General features: G+C 38.3%; 1 protein-coding gene across 1 annotated transcript; it reads left to right on the forward strand.

The window, feature by feature from the left end:
• The first annotated feature begins 16,972 nt into the window (after window positions 1-16,972).
• Window positions 16,973-17,923, forward strand: LOC120245148 (olfactory receptor 52K1-like). The gene has a single exon (XM_039252066.1). It carries the CDS (start codon window positions 16,973-16,975, stop codon window positions 17,921-17,923), a length of 951 nt encoding a protein of 316 aa, XP_039107997.1.
• The last annotated feature ends 4,303 nt before the right edge of the window (window positions 17,924-22,226 follow it).

A 22,226-nucleotide genomic window follows, 5' to 3' on the forward strand; every position in this document is an offset into this window, starting at 1 on the left:
GGTTAAACTTAGCTTTTCTGAATGTTAGTTTTTCATCTGAAAAAGGGGAAGGCAATGAATGAGATGATATATGCAAGGCATTTATCATTTTTCCTGGTCTGTGCCCAACCACTTGGTAAAAAGTTTTAATTTTAGTATTTTATCTAATTTAATGATCACTGACTGAACATCTACTATATGCTAAGAACTAGGTGTTAGTGCACAGAAATGGAGGATCACACCCTTGTTCATAGTCTGGTTTGGGATAGGAAGACATAAAAGATTAGTTATAGTTTAATGAGAGATATGTAGATCTAAAAAAGACAAGTTCATTCAGCAGAAAGGAGGTTAGTGCTATAAAAGTTAGTCAAAGATTCAGAAAAAGAAGGTGGGCTTGGAGGAAGGTTCATATGAAGGAGAGAAAATAGCATGTGTAAAACATGGCAGACAAGAGATAATGGGTATTTTCTGGCAGCCAGTGCAGCCTAGTTCAAAGTTAATATTTTTAAAAAAATTAGGGGTGCCTGAATGGCTTACTTGGTTAAATAGCTAACTCTTGATTTCAGCTCAGGTCATGATCTCACAATTTGTGGGATAAAGCCCTGTGTTGGGCTCTGTACTGACAACATGGGGCCTGCTTGGAATTCTTTTTCCCTCTCCCCTGCTCACATGTGCTTGCTCTTAAAGTGAATAAACTTTAAAAAAAATTTAAAAAATGATTATAATTGACACACAATGTTATATTAGTTTCAGATTTACAACATAGTGATTCAACATCTCTATGTATTATGCTATGCTCACCACAAGTGTAGCTACCATCTGTTATCATATAACACTATTACAAGATCATTGACTATATATCCTATGCTCTACTTTATTCCCATGTTTCACTCATTTCATAATGGGAAGCCGAATGTCCCACCCTCCTGTACCCATTTTAGCCTTCTCATCAGAGCAGAGAGCCCAGAAATAAACTCATGCTTTTATGGTCAATTAATCCACAAAGAAGACAGATACAATGGGGAAAATACAGTCTCTTCAATAAATGATGCTGGAAAAACTTGACAGCTACATGCAAAAGAATGAAATTGGATCACTAACACCAAACACAAAAATAAACTCAAAATGGATTAAAAATTTAAAGTAACACCTGATACTGTAAAACTCCTAGAAGAGAACACAGGCAGAAATTACTTCTTATTCCTTAAGTCAGTAGAAATTCCTACTGACCATAGAAACATTTTAATAGGTATGTCTCCTAAGGCAAGGGAAACAAAAGAAAAATAAAATATTGAGACTACATCAGGATAAAAATCTTTTGTACAGCAAAAGAAATCATCATCAATACAAAAAGGCAACCTACTGAATAGAAAACAAGTGGTTAAAATCCAAAATATACAAAGAACTTTTACAACACCCAAAAAATTGAATGAAAAAATGGGCAAAAGACCTGACTAGACATTTTTCCAAAGAATAAATACAGATGGCCAAACACATGGAGAGACGCTCATCATTACTCAGAGAAATGCAAATCAAAGGTACTCTGAGCCAGTGTCCTTTCTCTCCTCTCATCCAAACAACATCTTATCAAATGCTGTTTGTGTGATACTTGTCACTTTAAATCTTGTTGGTGTGACCTCAGTCAAGCAACAGCCCTTAGCCTCTTGTTCCCCATCTGTAAAAAAATGGGGAGAGTTCTAGTAAACAGAAGATGCTTACTACAGTGTATGGGACATAATAACAACAACAATCTGTTGAGGATTTACTATCATTACATTATTATCTTTAAGTCATCTTGCTTCACAATGGGTTTTTTGAATGCAGAGATCAGGGTGAATGAATTAAGCTCTGTGATGGTATTTAAAAGATCACAATTTAGGTATAGGGAGAAGGCTGTTAAATGAGTGGATGGGATTCTAGTTAAATGCAGTCCAGGCAGACAGACATGAAGCTTGATTTCAAACAATAAGTCAAGAAACCTATTGAGGATTCAGTATGTATCTGACATGGTCTTAGAGATACAAAACATTGAAAAGATTCCTGCAAGTGCAAATCAAAACTATAAATATATCACCTCAGAACTGTCAGAATGACTAAAAATCAACAACACAAGAAATAACAGGTGTTGGCAAGGATGTGGAGAAAAAGGAACCCTCTTGTACCATTGGAGGGAATGCAAACTAATGCAGCCATGGTGGAAAACAGTATGGAGGTTTCTCAACAAGTTAAATATAGAACTACCTTATGATCTAGCAATTGCACTACTGGGCATTTACCTAGAGAGTACAAGAACACTAATTCAAAGGGATACACGCACCCTATTGATAGCATCATTATTTATAATCGCCAAGATATGGAAGCAGCCCAAGTGTCAATTGATGAATGGATAAAGATGTAAGATTGTACACACACACATACACACAAATGTTATTTAGCATAAAAATGAAATCTTACCATTTGCAACAATATGGATAGAGCTAGATAATATAATGCTAAGCAAAGTAAGTCGGAGAAAGACAGATACCAAATGATTTCACTCATATGTGGGATTCAAGAAGCAAAGTGCTCAAAGGGAAAAAAAAGTGAGAGAGGCAACCCAAGAAACAAACTCTTAACTGTAGAGAACTGATGGTTACCAGAGGGGAAGTGGGTAGAGTGATGAGTGAAATAGGTGACAAGGATTAAGGAGTGCATTTATCATGATGATCACTGGGTGATGCATAGAATTGTTGAATCATTATATTGTACACCTGAAATACTACATATTAACTGTAATTAAAATAAAAACTTAAAAAACGGTAAAAATAACTAGAAAAAGTAATAAACCTGGTTAAATTTATGGTGATAGAACTTAGGATGGTTAGGAGGTTTATATGAAGTAAATATGTAAAATCTTCATAAATACAAGTGTTTACACCAAAAAGATGTGAAAAGAAGGTGGTTCCCAGGAACCAAGCTATTTTTGAATTCTATACCAAAGAAGAGAAACAACAGATGTTTACCATCGTGTTTTATATAAAATTTGATTTGAGGGATTCTAGTATTTTAAAAAGTATAATACTGTTCTAAGATAATCCTATTACATGATTTGTCCTTTAACTCTATTTTAAAGTTTTAATTATATGAATGATTTACAAATACATTCCTTTCTAGGAGACACACACACACACACACACACACACACACACACACACACACGATTCCTGTTTTAAGGAGCTTTAAATGCAGATGGTGAAGGGAAGAGCTAGTGGGAGATAGCACGGCCCAGATGATAGAAAGAAAGGTTCAGGCTTTTTTCTCTGAACATAGATTCCCTGGGGAGCTCACAGGATATTCATACTTCAAGAATTCAGTTTCAGAGATCCTAAGGTTTGGTCATTCCCCCATTTAGTTCTTCCAGAACACAACTGATTCTAATAAAGGGAATGAGTGGCAATAGCAGATAAATGAGAGGACTCTTAAATTTTCTGTCAGTACCACAGTGCTCAAGAGCCAAGCCAAGGATCTCCATTATTCTGATGGGGCTCATGGATAGGCATGGTTATTCATCGTCAACTTGGAACACCATTGGACAGATCTTTATTCAACTAATGAGATTTATTCTGCAGAATATTATAAAGCATCTGTCATCATTTCTCTAAGTATTAGAAATGTAGTAGTGACTGAAGACGACAAAGTCCTTGTTCTGATAGAACTTCTAAGCTAGTAAGGGAGACTTTCATTAAAAAGTTCAACATGTAACATAAATAAGTATTGAAAAGTGCTAATTAAAATAAAACAGGAAGATAGAAAGTGACAAGGAGCACAGTTTTAGAGTAGTCATGGTAGACTTTTCTCAAATGACATTTGAGTAGGGATCTTGAGGACATGAGTGAGCAACGCATGCAGCTGTATGAAGGACAGTGCTCCAGGCAGAACAGCAGATGCGCATGCTTTTAGGTCTAGAATGTGGTGAATTTGAGGGATAGCATCAGGCCACTTGGTTGAGTGGAGTGACTAAGAAGAAAGATGAATTTGAGAGGTAGACAAGGTCCAGATAATAAAGGGTCTTGTAAGCCATGGTGAAAACTGGAAATTGTGTGAAATGTGGTAGAAATCTGCTTGAGGAATTACAACAGGATTCTGTTATCCTGTGACTTAGGTTTTAAAAGGTCTACTCATGGGGCACCTGGGTGGCTTAGTCAGTTGAGTGTCCGACTTCGGCTCAGGTCATGATCTCATGGTTCGTGGGTTTGAGCCTTGCATCAGGCTCTGTGCTGAATGCTTGCTCAGAGCCTGGAGCCTGCTTCAGATTCTGTGTCTCCTCTGCTCCCTGCCCCTCCTCTCCTTGCGCTCTGTCTCTCAAAAGTAAATAAATGCAAAAAAAAATTTTAATAAAAGGTCTACTCTGGGAGTGCCTGGGTGACTCAGTACATTTAGCATATGACTCTTGATTTTGGCTCAGGCCATGATTCCAGGATCATGGGATTGAGCCCTGTGTTGGGCTCCCCACTGAGGGCGGACCCTGCTTAAGATTCTCTCTCTCTCTATGCCCCTCTCCCCAACTAAAATGTAAAAATAAAAGGTCTTTTCTGGATTCTACATAAGGGGATTAAGGATGAAAAGAGGGAAACTAGTTCAAAACTTATTGTTATAGCCAAAGAATGAAATGATGGTGATTTAACCAGAGTGGAAGCAGTAGAGTCAATGAAATGTGATTACACTTGGGATATGCTTTGAAGATGCAGCAACTAGAATTTGTTGATGGATTCACTGAATGCAGCATCATAAGGATATGATAGGCTTCAGGTTGGAGACTTCTAGGTTTCCAACTGGATGGATGAATAGAAGGGCTTCAGTACAATGTGAAACACTGAGATTAAAGTAGGTTTAAAGAGTAGAGGCAAAAAGGAATCAGAATTCTGTTTTGAATATGTAAGCTTGGAAATATATGTTAGACATTCAAGAATAGCTATCAGGTAAGCAAATTATATTTATCAAATTTGAAGCCCAAGAGAGCTATCTGAATTAGAGAGGTATCAAAGAATAGTTAGAGGGATGAGAAATGATAAAAATCACCTAAAGAATGGAGAGAAGAGATCTCAACATCAGAGGCTGGGAAAAGGGGAACTAGACTAGACAGTAAAGGATACTCAGAAAGTGACATAATGAAGTATGAAGAAAACCTTCAGAGTATTGTTTAGGAAATCAGGAAGTAAAGAGTGCACATCTCTGCCAAATGTTACCAGGGCATTGAGTAAGACAGGGTTTAAGAATTGATTACTGATAGTTAACAATATTGTATCATATACTGGATATTTGCTAAGATAGTAGATCTTAAGTGTTTTTACCATGAAAGAAATAGTAACAATATAACTAGATTGTAAGGAGTTTACAGTGTAGATGTATATCAAAACATCAAGTAGTGACACCTTAAACATACAATTTGTCAACTATACCTCAATAAAGATGGAAATTGATTATTGGTGTTTTTAAAACATGATGCTGGAAATACTAGATATCTACATGCAAAAGAATAAAGTTGAACTCCACCTTATATCCTGTTCAAAAATTAGCTCAAGTAGATTGAAAACCTAAACAGAAGCTGTGAAATTATAAACTTACACTAGAAAATATGGGTAAGAACCTTCATGACTTTGTACTTGGCAATGATTTCTTGAATAGGACATCTAAAATACAGTAAGAAAAATAAATTGAGCTTCATGAAAACTAAAAGTTTTTGTTCAAAAGAATACTACCAAGAGAGTGAAAAGAGAACTTATAGAAAGGGAGAGAGTATTTGCAAGTTGTATTTGATAGGGGATTAATATCTAGAATATATAAAGAATTCTTACAATGCACCAAAAACAATGCAATTCAAAGTGGGCACAAGACTTGGATAGACACTAATACAGAAAAGATACAAAATGGCCAATTAGCTCAAGAAAAGATGCGCAACATCACTAATCAGTATGTAAAAGCAAATAAAAACATGAGTTACCATTTCATATCCATTAGGATGGCTATTACAAAAAAATAGGCAATTCTAAGTGTCAATGAGGTGTTGAAATAGGAATTTTGTACATTTTTGTTGGAATGAAAAATGGTACAGCTGGTGTGGAAAATGGCATGGCAGTTTTTCCAAAAATTAAACATGAAATTGTCATGATCTTTACCTAATTCAACCTGGGTATATCCCTCCCTGACTGCTCCCAATATCAGCTTGTGAATCTCAAGTCAGGATTACCAACTCCACATAGTCTATCTCCTCAGTCTAACTCAGACTTCAAAATAAGCCCTGTTGTAGAAGGCTCACCTCAACCCAATGTGTTCTGGAGACTCCAGGTGGAGAGGTGAGTGCTTGTTTCTGAGGGACAAGACTTAGGACATCTAATACAAAATCTGGATGTTTCTGTGGATAAGAGGGGAGCCAGAAGTATACAGTGTCAGCAGGAACTGTTGGGATGTTTCATGGAGAGTTAATTCAGGTTAAATGACAGAGGGGCCCCTGTGAAAAACAAATTCCCCTCTCAGGATTATGGCAAAATAGCAGATGTTGAGACCAGTCATAGGAGAAAAGCATCCTTTTTGGTATTGTTATTAATGGTTGATAGTTATTGAGTAATAACATGATAATTATAGCTCAACGATCTCATTGGATACTACCCAAATTGTGAGAGATGAGCAGGGTTAGGATTATTGTCCCTACATGATAGTAAGGAAAAAATCCAAGAAACAGAAGTTAAGTGCCTAACAAAAGTCAAACTGGGATTTAACCTAATTTCCCATTCATAACCTCAATTCACAGCTCTGTCCACAAAATTAAGCAAAACATCAAGACTCCAAACCAAATTAAAAAAACAAACAAACAGATAACCTTGACCTAGTTATAACTGAGCCCCACCTTTCTAAATCACAACCCAAAGCTCACAGCAGGCATCCATGTGAGTATTCTGAGGAGGCTCTATTTCTCGGCAGGCACTGCCAGGAAGGAAGGAGAGGGTGGAAAGAGGCACAATGATTGCCAGAACCAGGCTACACTCTACCTCCAGGGAGGCACTGAATGACAGAAAATGGTGGGGAAGTAGGGTCTGTAGGAAGCCAGGAGCAGGAACCCCAGAAGACCAGGAACTGGGACAGAGCTCTCTAGAGTCACCTCCAGAGAAGACACCAGGCCCATCATGGGTCACTTTCAGGATGTTCCTTAGGGATCAGGCCTGCTGTTTTTCTATTGGGAAAAGAGTAGCTGATTATGAGGATATAGATAGACCTCTCCTTTCCAACTCCTTTCCCAGCCTTCTCTAAGAGGAAAACTGCATCAGCTTTTCCTAAAGTCTATGCAAAATGAATTGAGCCTCATGCTGAGGGGTGAGAGCACATCGGGCCCATGGAGATAGGGAAGATCAGGCATATATAGGGCATAGTAAGAGACATGGTTTGAATGGGATGAGGGACAAGTAGGCCATGGAAGCATGCTTCTATTGAGTCAGCTGGCTACTAGAAGGCTGGAACAGGGTACCTGGGGGCCACAGGTCAAAGAAAGAGGCCTTGTGAGCTGGGCTAGCAGAGAAAATTAGAATAACTAGGATAATGGCAGAAATCAGACTGAAAATAGTAATGACTAGATGGAATACCCAAAGGCTGAGTGGAGAGCCTCTAGAAGAAATTGTGTTTAATGTTTGAAGGGAATAGGTTAGGTTGTTGTTGGTGGTGGTGGGGGTGGGGTGGTGTGTGTGTGTGTGTGTGTGTGTGTGTGTGTGTGTGTAGAGGGTGAGCCATGGAGTTCATGGGGCAGAGTACATTTCTCAGCACCTCTCACCCCCAAACAATTTATCCTTATCTCAGGAATTATCTGATCTTCTGATTTTCTTCTAGCATTTTCAACTGTCAAACAGAGGACCTGCTTTCAATTCTCATCAAGGCTTTACCTTCTATAAGCTTCAGACCCTCTCTTGCCAGCATTAGAAGAAATCCTTTTCTGCCTCCCAGACCTGTGCTCCTGTATTGTGTATTAGGGACCACCTCAAGAAAGCCTTCACTAACCCAGACCAGGTTAGTTAATCTCTCATTAGTGTTACCTTCTTTCCTCCTACTTCATATTTTGGCCTCACAACAGTCCTGGCTGGTATACTAGTCCTGAGACAAAAGGAAAAATCTGAAATAAGGATATGGAAGAGAGAAGTCAGTTATACTTATTAAAAGGTTTAGCAATGGGGGTGCCTGGGTAGCTGAGTTAGGCATCTGACTCTTGGTTTTGGCTCAGGTCATGATCTCACAGTTTGTGAGATCGAGCTATGCACTGGGCTGTGTGCTGACAGTGTGGAGCCTGCCTGGGATTCGCTCCCCGCGCCCCCCTTGCCCACTCACATGCACACTTTCTCTCAAACATTTAAAAAAATAAGAAATGTTTTAGCAACAACTAACTATATCTTTGCAGCATGGTCTTATAAACAAAATCCTGGATGGGAGTCAGAAGTTGTGGAATTTAGTCTTAGCTCTGCTACTTACTTCCTCCATGACCATTTGGAGACTCAGATTCCCAATTATATCACTCGAAAGTCCTCTCAAGTTAAAGGTATAGCTATCAAATAGTTTATAGCACGGACTGAATACTCTAGGTGTGGAGCCACACACACTTTTTGGGGAGACAAATAAGTGACACAGGCTTCCTTTTGTCATTTGCTGATGTCTTGACTGTGAAGACAGGAAGCATAGGACAATGACATGTACAGACTGGACCAAACACTCATGCCACTCAATCCACACTGTCCATTCCAATGCTATCTTAGAGAAAATGCAGATATACATTAGATTTGGAGAAGTTTCTAATAAGAGTACTTTTATTGATCTAGGAAGCCAAAATTGATGGAAGGTTTCATAGGATTTCCATCTGTAGATGTGCTTAAAATTGGGAGCTTCAGTTTGGATTGGATGGTAGTGTACTATACATCAACAAGATTGGAGAAAGTTTCTTTAAGGATTCATTCATATACTTACTTAGAAAGCACTTATTGAGGGGCTTCTGGGTGGCTCAGTTTGTTAAGCATCTGACTCTAGGTTTTGGCTCAGGTTATGATCTCATGGTTCAGGGGCTTGAGCCCTGTGTCAGACTCTGCACTGAAAGCGTGGAGTGTGCTTGGGATTCTCTCTCCCTCTCTCTCCCCCTTCCCTCCTTGTGTGTTTGTGTGTGTTCTCTCTCTCAAAATAAACTTTTTAAAAACAAAGCACTTATTGAGCATCAATGATATTCAGAAGAGTGTGAATATAGAAATAAGTCACAGCCCTTGTATTAAAAGTACTCAGTCTCGTGAGTGGACAGTGCATGCACACTGGCAACACAGATTGTGTTCTCCTTGGGTTGTTTAATTCAGTGCATTAATGATCCCTCATTGAAAACACTGAGAAAATCTGCCTGGAAGAATCTGAGAAGACTTCGCCAAAAAGGTGGCAGGATATGGGCCAGGTAAGGAAATGGGTAGAGGAAAGCATTCTGGATAAATAGTATGAGCTACAAACATAACTTTCAGGAAGTGACAGATAATTCAATATAGCTGAATCTAGGATGAATGTTTAGGGGAATGGTAAGAAGAGAGGCTAATAATTTAGGCAAGAACAAGTTTGTAAGTGTGTTGAGTAGTTTTAAAGTTTTTTTGTTTTTGATTTTTGGGTTATTTTTGTAGCAATGAGGTCTCATAAGTGGTTTTCAGTAGGAATAAGCATGTAGTCTGTTGTATTGTAGTGGTGGATTGAATAGGGGTGGAAACTAAAGAGGAGTTTTTTTAATTCAAATATAATTAACATAGTGTTACATTACTTTCAAGTATTACAATATAAGGATTCAACAATTCTATACATTACTCAGTGCTCATCGTGATAAGTGTATTCTTTAATCCCCACCACCTATTTCTCCCATCCACTCACCCACCTCCTCTCTGGTAACCACCAGTTTGTTCTCTGCATTTAAGAGTCTTTTTTTCCCTTTGTTTTGTTTCTTAAATTCCACATAGGAGTGAAATCATATCATATTTGTCTTTCTGACTTATTTCACTTAGCATTATACTTTCTAGGTCCATCCACGTTGTTTTAATAGCAAGATTTAATTTTTTTATGGCTGAGAAACATTCCATATTGTGTGTGTGCTTGTGTATAATTACCACATCTTATCTATCCATCTATAGATGAACACTTGGTTTGTGTCTATGTTGTTATTGTAAATAATCCTGTAATAATATAAAGGTGTATATTAAAAAATTTTTAATGTTTATTTTTGAGAGAGAGAGGGAGAGGGAGAGGAAGAGGGAGAGGGAGAGAGAGAGAGAGAGAGAGAGAGAGAGAGAGAGAAACTTGAGCAGGGAAGGGGCAGAGAGAGGAGGAGACAGAATCTGAAGTAGGCTCCAGGCTCTGACCTGTCAGCACAGAGCCCGATGTGAGGCTCAAACCTAGGACATGATCTGAGCTGAAGTCAGACACTTAACTGACTGAGACACCCAGGTGCCCTGGGGTGCATATCTTTTTGAATTAGTGTCTTCATTTTCTTTGGGTGAATACCCAGCATATTATTGGATCATATGGTAATTCTATTTTTAATTTTTTGAGGAACTTCCATACACAGTTTTTGACAGTGGCTGCACCAATTTGCATTCCCAGAAATAGTGCACAAGGGTTCCTTTATCTTCACATCCTTGCCAACACTTGTGCTTTCGATTTTAGCCACTTTGACAGGTATAAAGTGATATGTCATTGTGGTTTTTATTTGCATTTTTTCCCAATGATAAGTGATGTTGAGCATTTTTCATGTGTCTGTTGGCCATTTGTGTGTCCTCTTAGGAAAAATGTCTATTCAGGTTCTCTGTCCATTTCTTAATCCAATTATTTTTAAGTGTTGAATAAGTTCTTTATAGATATTAACCCCTTATTGGATATATCGTTTGCAAATATATTCTCCCATTTAGTAAGTTGTCTTTTTGTTTTGTTGATCATTTCTTCATATCAAAGCCTTTTATTTTGGTGTAGTCCCAATAGCTTAATTTTGCTCTTGTATTCCTTGCCAGAGGAGACAAGTCTAGAAAGATGTTCCTATGGCTGATGTTAAATAAAGTTTTGCCTGTTTTCTTCTAGGAATTTTATATTTTTAGGTCTCATATTTAGGTTTTTAATCCATTTTGAGTTTATTTTTGTATATGGTAGAAGTAGTCTAGTTTTCCCAATACCAATTGTTGAAGATACTTTTCCCCAATTGCATATTCTTGCCTCCTTGGTCATAAGTTAATTGATCATAAATTGTGGGTTTATTTTTAGAGTCTCTATTCTGTTACATTGGTCTATGTGTCTATTTTTGTGCCAGTACCATACTGTTTTGATTAATACAGCTTTGGGGCGCATGGGTGGCTTAGTCGGTTGAGCGTCCGACTTTCGCTTGGGTCATGATCTCGCGGTTCGTGGGTTCGAGCCCCGCGTCGGGCTCTGTGCTGACTGCCAGCTCAGAGCCTGGAGCCTGTTTCAGTCTGTGACTCCCTCTCTCTCTGACCCTCCCCTGCTCACGCTCTCTCTCTCTCTCTCTCTCTCCCCTAGAAATAAATAAAAAGTATTAAAAAAAAAAAGAAAAGATTAATACAGCTTTGTAGTATATCGTGAAATCTAGGATTGTGATACCTCCACAGCTTTGTGTTTTGTTTTTCTTCCCTCAAGACTCTTTTGGTTATTTGGGGTCATTTGTGGTTCCAGACACATTTCAGGATTGTTTTAGTTCTGTGGAAAATGTTGTTGGTATTTGATAGAGATTGCAGTGAATCTGTAGATTTCTTTGGATAGTATGTACATTTTAACAATGTTGGTTCTTCCATCCCATGAGCAGGGAATATCTTTTTGTGTCATCTTAAATTTCTTTAAAGGGGAGGTCTTTATAATGACACAGGAAAGAGATGTTGGAATTTGGGAAGACAAAAGTCATGAAGAGGAGAAAAGCAGCGTGGGAGACCACTGAGGGGCAGGATCAAGGAGTGTCATTGACTGAGAAAGAGCTCCAGGAGTGTTGGCATCTGGTAGAAAGTTTTATGACTTGAACATAATGAAAGTGAAAGGGGATAGTGCTGAATAGGGAGTAGAGAACAGACCATGCAGGGACTGGTAAACCAGAGTTAGGCATGAGGATTTCATTCTCAGTGCAATGGTAATTCCATGAAGGTCTTGAGACAAGGCCTGGCATAGTACAATTTGCATTTTTAAATGGATTCTTTGGCTATGGTACAGAAAATGGAGCCTAGAGGGCCCAAGATTCTGATCACAGAGACCAGTTAGGAGGCTTTTGTGGTCTAGATGAGAGATGGTGAATTAAATAAGAACATTGTTAGGGGGAAAGGAAAAGAATAAGGAGTGAAATACATTTTGCAGATTGATAGGATTGCTAATGAACTGGATACTAAGGAAGAGGGAAGGGATTAAGTCAAGGATTATCCCTGGGTTTCTGACCTGGCTACAGGATGGATGGCCAGACATGGGGAGGAAATAGTTTGTAGGGAGAAAACAAGACTTTCATTTTGGCTGCGTTGTTGGAGATTAGCATGGAACATCTAAGTGGAGAGGTCCAATAGGCAGTAGAATAACTTATCTGAAATCAGAGTAGAAGCTATACATTTGGCAATTCTCCAAACATAGATGGTAGCAAACAAACAAAACCTGAAAAACAAAACAAAACAAAAACAAAAAACAAGAGGAAAAAATGGAGAACCTAGAAAGGTAGCATGAAAATAAAAGGGAAATTAAGAGAGAAAAGGAGGGAGAAGGGAAAGAAGCAATGGCCAGAACAGTATAAGGAAAGGAGTGGAGATGGAAGCTAGCTTGGAAAGGATTGGAAATTAAATGAGACAAGAGGATGTAGAGATCAAATACAGTCAAGTTTTTATTCAAATTGTGCTGTGAAGGGGAATTGAGTTAAGGGGTTGCTAGATGGTAGAGATAAAACTGAAGAATACAGGATGGTGCTGATGTTAATCAAGATAAACATTATAGAAAGGGGGGCAGATTTGTATATAAGATAGTAATGACAAATAGTTGTGCAGAATACTTCACAGTTCACAAGGTTTATTCTTTTTTTTTAATGTTTTATTTATTTCTAGGAGAGAGAGAGAGAGAGAGACAGCGTGAGCAGGGGAGGGTCAGAGAGAGAGAGGGAGTCACAGACTCTGAAACAGCTCCAGGCTCTGAGCTGGCAGTCAGCACAGAGCCCGACGCGGGGCTCGAACCCACGAACTGCGAGATCATGACCTAAGCGAAAGTCAGACGCTTAACTGACTAAGCTACCCAGGCGCCCCCACAAGGTTTATTCTTATATGATTTCATCTTTCCTCACAATAAAATGGGGAGATAGTCATGGGAAGTGTTGGAGGCCGGCTCCGGCAGGTCCAGGGGTCCCTGAAGGATGGACGGTGTCGGTGAAAGAGAATGAGAGAGCCCCGAGATTCTTTCTGATCACCAGGCAGGCATCTCTGTCCTGTCGGTTTTGGTGTCTTTATTTAAAGGTTCAGCAACAACATGAAGTCAGAGAAAGGAATTTCTACAATGAGAGGCCTTTTGAGATAACAATTGCAGAATAATATCAGTAATAGTGAATTTACAAACAAAGAATTAACAGGAAGCTCTTAGTGAAAAACAGGATAACATATAGGTTAAATTGCATATAGATAAGCTAGGAGTCATTCTGTTTGGCTCTCAAGAGGATGAATGTTTCTGAATTGGTTTGTTTGTGGAAACTATCATGGGGGCCCTAAATGTGTCAGTCTTTGCACCTGGGTTTATGTTTTAGCTACTCTTATCTATCCTCATCCCAGCTGCCAGTGTAAGGGAGGGTGTTTGTGGAATGTAGGCCTTGAGGAAGGGACTGCTATGCTTCACCAATTAGCAAAGATATATGCAGTAACTATGTTCTGCCCTTATCTGTACCTTAACCCCAAAATAGGCTCTTTGTCTCGGGGCCAGGCTCAATTGTAACTCTTGTGTTCTAAACCCCCTTAATTATGTAAGTCTGGGATATGCAAGGCCCATAGGAAGAGCCTTTTGACAATCACCCACAGAGCTTTCCTCTAAAATCTCTTTTGTAAAGGCAGGAATATACTTTTCCTTATGAGGCATCTGTGTTCAGAATATTGGTCTGATATGGAATATTGTGAGGCCTGGTCAATAACAGCAGGCTCATTTCCAACATGAGCCAGTAGTAGCAGAAGGAGATACCAGTTTTCGTTTCTCATGGCAGGAGCTGTGCAAACACTGCCATTTCCTTGCTGTGACTGCCATCCAGAGAGGCCGGTGCGCCTCCCGGCAGGGAAGTATGGTTATTGCCTTCAGTTACAGGTCAAGAAGCTAAAACTTAAAAAATATCAGAAATTAATGTCACTTTCCGCTGGCAGGTAGACTGATAGCCCAATCATTACTTGAGCCTAAGTCTTTAGATTCTAAAACTTTTCCCTATACCATGGTGATGAGCTAGAGTTTTATTTCTTTATCTTGAACACTCTAGATTTCAACTGTCTGTGGAACAACAAAGTAGAGGTAGAAGAAAATAGTGATTTGAGACATTGGATTTGAAAGTAGGAAACCAGATTCTCAAAGTTTAATATTTGACATTTTTCAAACATATGATTGTCAATAAGTAACTTAACCTTTAGCTTTCTCAATTAAAAGATTTGGGCTAATGGTTTTTATTTTTAAAATTATTTTTTCAAATTTTTAGATAATTGCCATATAATTGTACTAGTTTGAGGTATTCAACATAATGATTTATGTTTATATTGTAAAATGTTACCACAGTAAGTCTAGTTAGCATCCATCACTTCACATAGTTACAGTATTTTTATGGTGATGAGAACTTTAAAGATCTACTTGTTTACCACAGTGAAATGCATGGTGTAGTATTGTTAACTATAGTTGTTATGCTATACATAACATCCCCAGAACTGACAACTGGAGGTTTGCACCTTTTGACTACCTTCACCTATTTCTCCCATCCCTAGCAGCTACAAGTCCATTTTGTTTCTAGGAGTTCATTTTTTAAAAATTGATTTCAGTGTAGTTATCATGCAATTATATTAGTTTCAGGTGCACAATATAGCGATTCAACAATTTCATATTGATTTTATAAAGCACCTTGAGAGCAAAGACCATATATTACTCAGTGCTCATCAAGATACTCCCAATCCCCTTCACCTATTTTACCATCCCCTACCTACCTGCTTGCTCTGGTAACTCTTTGTTCTCTACAGTTAAGAGTATTTTTTGGTTTGTCTCCTTTTCCCCACTTTGTTCATTTGTATTGTTTCTTAAATTCTATATATGAAATCATATGCTGTTTGTCTTTCTCTTAACTGGCTTATTTCACTTAGCATTATACTTTCTAGATATATCCATGTTGTTGCAAATGGCAAGATTTTATTCTTTTGTGACTGAATAATATTCCATTGTGTGTACACACACACACACACACACACACACACACATCTTTATTCATCTATTTGTGGGCACTTGGGCTGCTTCATTGACTATTGTAAATAATGTTTCAGTAAACATAAGGGTGCATGTAACCTTTTGAATTAATGTTTTCATATATTTTTTTGAGAGAGGCAGAGGGAGAGAGAATTTCAAACAGGCTGCACCCCCAGTGCAGAGCCCAAATCATCACCTGGGCTAAAATCAATAGTTGGACGCTTAACTGACTGAACCACCCAGATGCCCCAATGTTTTTGTATTCTTTAGATAAATACCTAGAAGTGTGATCATAGGGTAGTTCTATTTTTAATTTTTTGAGGAACCTCTATATTGTCTTCCACAGTGGCTATACCAGTTTGCATTCCCACCAACAGTGCATGAAGGTTCCTTTCTCTATCAGTCCATTTTTTAAGATTATATATAAAAGTGAGATCATACAGTATTTATCATTCTCTAACTTATTTCACTTGGCATAATTCTCTCAAATTCCATCTATGCTGCCACAAATGGCAAGATTTCCTTCTTTTTTATGGCTGAAAAATATTCCTATGTGTATCACTTTTCTTTATCCAGTCAACCATTGTATTAATGGTTTTATAATATCTCAATTCTCAGGAGAAACTTTTAAGATATAAACTGAGAAAAATGGAAACACAGATCAAAATTTTGGGAAATAAATGTTTATACTTTTTCAAAGAGAATGATAAAAGGGATAATAAAAAAGAGATAGAAAGATAAAGGATCCCAGAATGAAAAAGAATGCTATGAAGTTCAGATGTCAGTCTTGCAAAAAGATAGGGGTGGAGGATCTCTTCCTCTGAACATCATGAATGCTAGAAAGCAAAGTGGGTGAAGGTAGAAGCGTGTAGAATGGAAGTTAAAGTTAGGTGAAGGAAAACAGCATAGGTCTTCTCATGTTCTCAAAATGGCTGGAAGTAGGGCTTCAGTTGGTGAAATTTGAGTCTGAAAGGCCTATTTAACCCCTGTTAGAGAAAAATTTATAGAACTTGGAGGAAAGTGAATTATTAGAAGGGGCTTTCACCAATTAATAATAATAATAAGATTAATATGATTAATATCTTAATTATTTTACATATGGCCAAGCTAGACACTTAACACAGAGACTCCATCATTAGAGATGTAGCTTCAATTTGGAGGCAATAGGGAGACAGTGAAGATATGAGTATAGCACAGATCTATGTCCTTTACAAAAGTAGTCCTTGGTCACACAAAGACCACAAAAAGCTCTTCTTCCATGCATCTCCTCAATGAGGATTGCCTTCTGATACTAGTTCAATGGTATTTAATGTTCTGATCATCTAATGATTTTAAAGTACCATGAGAGCAGAGACCATGTATATTTTATAATGCATATTGGGATTATTTTATAATTTAAGGTCTAGAAATGATATCAAGGGCTAATCCTTCAAGGTGAATGATCAGAGTTGGAACTTGAGTGCTATAGCTCTGTTGAAATAGAATACTCTCTGGACAGGCCCTGGTGGAAGTAGAAAATAGGAAGAGAAGAGAATTTCCAATGGCCATGTCAGCCTCCAACATCACCTCAACCCATCCGGCAGTCCTCGTTTTGATGGGGATTCCAGGCCTGGAGCACCTACATAACTGGATCTCCATTCCCTTCTGCACAGCTTATACTCTGGCTTTGCTAGGGAACTGCACCCTCCTCTTCATCATCCAGGCTGATGCAGCCCTCCATGAGCCCATGTACCTCTTTCTGGCCATGTTGGCAGCCATTGATCTGGTCCTCTCTTCTACAACACTTCCCAAAATGCTAGCTATTTTTTGGTTCCGAGATCGGGAGATCAACTTCTATGCCTGTCTGGTCCAGATGTTCTTTCTCCACTCCTTCTCTATCATGGAGTCGGCAGTGCTGCTGGCCATGGCCTTCGACCGCTATGTGGCCATCTGCAAGCCACTGCACTACACCACGGTCCTGACTGGATCCCTTATCACCAAGATTGGCATGGCTGCTGTGACTCGGGCTGTGACACTAATGACTCCACTCCCCTTTCTACTCAGACGCTTCCACTACTGCCGAGGCCCCCTGATTGCCCACTGCTACTGTGAGCACATGGCTGTGGTAAGGCTGGCCTGTGGGGACACTCGTTTCAACAATATCTATGGCATTTCTGTGGCCGTGTTTATAGTGGTGTTGGATCTGCTCTTTGTTATCCTGTCTTATATCTTCATCCTTCGAGCAGTTCTACAGCTTGCCTCTCAGGAGGCCCGTTACAAGGCCTTTGGGACATGTGTGTCTCACATAGGTGCCATCTTAGCTTTCTACACACCTGTGGTCATCTCCTCAGTCATGCACCGTGTGGCTCGCCGGGCTGCCCCTCATGTCCACATACTGTTCGCTAATTTCTACATGCTCTTCCCACCCATGGTTAATCCCATCATCTATGGTGTTAAGACCAAGCAGATTCGTGAGCGAGTCTTAGGACTATTCTCAAGAAAGGATGTATAAATAGAGAGTGAGTGACAGGTAGAGAAAGACTGAATGCTGAACTGGGGGTGGTGGTATGATAGGAATGCAAGGATGCCAGTTTCCAAGTTTAATTCTCTCCTGGTGTAATGAAAAAACTAAATGATGTCCTGAAACTCAGTCACCAGTTTGATCAGGATCATTGGGCTGTGTTCCTTGGTAGCCTTTGGATTCAATCTTCTGACTTTGCTATCTTCTCAAAGAGCTCACCCTTTCAGTAGGTTTATCAAAGTCATGACCCAGTGTCCTCTTGATAGCATCATCTAAAGACATAAAGATACGTTCAAGTTCATTTAGTAAGACTGTGAGAATCAGTCTCTCTTCTGAGTCATGGGATCATGAGATGGGAAAGACCAACATTTCATCTGAGGCATGAGTACCTATACAGCTTCAAAGTTGATGGCCAGTGTCTAGCTAAACACCAACTTTTGGGGGAGCTCATAATTTTCCTGGGCTATAGGTTCCAAATCAGACAGTTTTGCTTGTTAAAATTTCTTTCCTCCATTGTCTCAGCCTATGTATTGACTTCTTTTGACCTCTATATTCTCACAGCCAAACTCTCATTAAATACTTTGAGTAAAACATGTCCCCTGACATTTCTTTACACGACATGAAACTCTTTGCACATAGATCTAGCTTTTTTTCCACCAAGAATGTGAATTCTTAATTCACATAATAATCCAGTTGAAAAATATTATTGAGTCCTAAAGCTGTGCTGGGAATACATATTTAGTTAAGGTGGGGATATTGCCATTATGTCTATGTCTTAGCAGAAAGGAAGAAATGCTAAACATAATAGGTGGTGGTCTCTGACCTGCCCATCCCAAGGCTCAGTATCATGAAAGAAATAGATAGGCAAAGCAGATAGGAGATGGGGATATTGACCTGTATTCTCTTTCTTTTCTTCTATCCAATGCAAAGTTACATACTAGAAAATTCCCTTAATGTGTTAATCCTGACCACTAGAATTTGTGTGGTCATATAGGCTCTCATACACCATCTTCCACAAATGCATTCTTCTATTTTTATCTTGTGGTTCCCTTGTTTCCTCAGACTACTATTTAAAAATTCTATATCTTTATCTTATTCTGCCTCTTTTTCTGTCTCTGTGTTTACAGATCTATCTAGGCATATTATTTTGCTTTGAAAGAATCTGAGCCTGTGTCAGGGGTATGAATTGTTGGATGTTTCAAAGAGGGGAAACTGTAGCAAGAACCCAGGGTTTTAAGCTCATTTCACATCTCTGATTTTATAATCCCCTCTGACACCAACACACACACACATACACGGAAATTAATTTCTACCTTTAGTTTCTATGTTGTAAAAAACCTCGTTTCTTCCAGCATGTTGGTACAAGTGGAAAGTTTAAAAACTACAAATACTAACAACACATAAACACTATAGCATAACTTGAAAGAAGCTATTTCCAAAACAGAGATCTTCTGATCCTCCTGATGAATTATATAAGGAATGTCACCAGCCTGTGGATCCTACCTATCTCCCAAATGAGGAAAGAATGGCTTTGTTTCCATTACAAGTCTCATATTATAAAGATCCCGTAGCCAGGTAATATATCTAACACGAGAACCACCAAGATTAGTCACAAACAGCAAGTTATGTCTTCAAATGGGTAAAAGAATTACTCCTCTAGAATTCTAGTACTAATGAAAATATCTTCCAACAATTAAGATGAAAGAATGAGTGTTGCTAACAAAAACTGATGGAATGTGTCAACTGCACTAAAAGGCAAAACTAAACATACTTCTTTAGGCTGAAGGAAAACGAGACAGATAGAAACACAGAATTGCAGGAGGGATTGAAGGACAACAGAAAAGCAAATGTGTGGATAAATATAAATAAATAATGGCTGAACAAAAGACATAAGAGAAAATGGAACCGAGTTGAAACGTTCTAATATTCTACCAGTAACTTCCAACACAGTTATCTAGATAAGCTATGGCCACTCCCTACTCCATGTGCTTTTTATCCCAGCCCCCATGACATTAGGTATGTTTTATCCCTGCAGAACGGAGGCAAAGGGCAAAGTAAGGTACTTTGTTCCTTCACACCCTGTCTACTTTATCTGGCTCTTGTCTGGATGTTCTGACTATAAGTTATAGTCAGTCACTCCATTAAACCTGTCACCTCAGCCTCCCTGGAAGTGGCTCTAGATCCTGTTTGTTACAAGCATGACATGTATAACTGAATAGCGTGTCCTCATTCCATCATCAGCTTTCTCTCAATCCAAATGGATTTTCTTTTATATTCTGCCTACAATTTGCCCCTGACATTAACTATTGTCATGTTAGTATTCAGGTCAGCTTCTCTTCATACAGTCGCTATCTCCTCAGCCTTGCTGTGCTTTGCTAATTTAAGTTCCAAATTTAAACGTGTTATGCAGAAATCTCACTTTGTCCCACATGTTAGGAGATCATCCATCATAAGGAGTGCACTCAGTACACACACCCAGAGGACAACAGTTAGGAAAGATAAAGTTAGATTCAGTATACTTCTGTCAAAAGGAACTATGTATAGTTGAGGTATAGAGCTCTGAGAATCCTTTTAGAACATGTAACCTCCCCAAACGAAATCATGAAGAAGTAGAAAGCCAAAGCAGACCCATAATTAGTGTAGAGATTAAATCAGTCATCAAAAATCTCCCATTAAAGAAAAATGGAGTAACAGAGGGCTGCATTGGTGAGTTCTACCAAATATTTAAAGAATTAATGCTACTCCTTCTCAGACTTGTCAAAAAAAATCAAAGAGGAGGGAACACTTTGAAATCATTTTATGAGGCCAGGATTATCCGGATGTTGAAGCCAGAGACATCACAAGAAAACTAGGCTAATATCCCTGATGAGCATACACATGAAAGTCCTAACAAACCAAATCCAACAGTACATTAAAAGGATCATACACCACGACCAAGTAGGATTTATTCTGGGGACTTTTATATATACAAAAATCAATTAATGATATGCCACCTTAACGGAATAAGAAACTTTAAAAAGTCACATGATCATCTCAATAGATGCAGAAAGAACATTTGATAAAATTCAATATACTTATATGATAAAGTTAGGACTGGAAGTAAAATACATCAATTTGATAAAAGCTATATGAAAGTCATTCTCAATGTGAAAAACAAGTATTTTCTCCTAAAATCAGGAACAAGGCAAGAGTGCCCACTCTTGATATGTCTATTTAATGTAGTACTGGAAGTCCCAGCCAAAGCATTAAACAAGAAATAAGGTGCATCCAAATTGGTAAGGAACCAGTAAAGTTATCCTTGATCCGTGACAAATCTTATATAATAAATCTCATAGATGCCATATAAATATTGTTAGAACAAGTCCATAAATTTACAGAATACCAAAAAAATCAATATGCAAAGATCAGTTGTGTTTATATATACTAACTATCTTGAAATTAGGGCAAGAATCCCATATAGAATAGCACCAAAAAGAATAAGACTGTTAGGAATAAACTTATGAAGTAAAAGATTTAAATACTGAAAACTACAAAATATCATTGAAAAAAATTAAAGAAGACACAAATGGAAAGACCTCTTGTGTTCATGGATTGGAGGACTTCTTAAAAAGTCCATACTACCCAAAGCAACTTACAGATTCACTGCATCTCTATGAAAACCACAAAGACCGTTTAAGGAAATAGAAAAAGAATTCCATAATTCACATGGAATTACAAAGTGCCATGAGTTGTCAGACCAATCCTGAGAAAGAACAGCAAAGCTGGAGACAGCACACTTCTTGATTTCAAAAAGTATTACAAAGCTATAGTAATCAAAATGGTATGGTACTGGCATAAATATAGATATATAGATGAATGGAACAGACAGAAAACCCAGGAATAAATTCATACATATGGTTAATTGATCCTTGAACAAGGGTGCAAGTATACACAATAGAGAAAACACAGTCCCTTCAGCAAATGGTGAAGGGAAAACTGGGCATCTACATAAGAAGGAAAATGTATTCCTATCTTACAGCATACACAAAAATCAACTCAAATGGATCAGACACCAAACATAAGACCTGAAGCTATAAACTCCTGCAGACGACCTAGGGGATAATCTTCATGACACTAGTCTTGGCCATTATTCATGGAATGAGATCTAAAGAAGAGGAAACAAAAGTAACAGTCAACAAGTAGGACTACACCATACTACACAGCAAAGAAAACAATCAATAGTAAACAATCAACTATGGAATGGGAGAAAATATTTGCAAACCATATATTTGATAGGAGGTTAATCTCTAAAGCG

This window comes from Hyaena hyaena, unplaced genomic scaffold (genome assembly GCF_003009895.1).
Source record: "Hyaena hyaena isolate Hyena2069 unplaced genomic scaffold, ASM300989v1 scaffold_406, whole genome shotgun sequence".
Classification (NCBI taxonomy): Eukaryota; Metazoa; Chordata; class Mammalia; order Carnivora; family Hyaenidae; genus Hyaena; species Hyaena hyaena.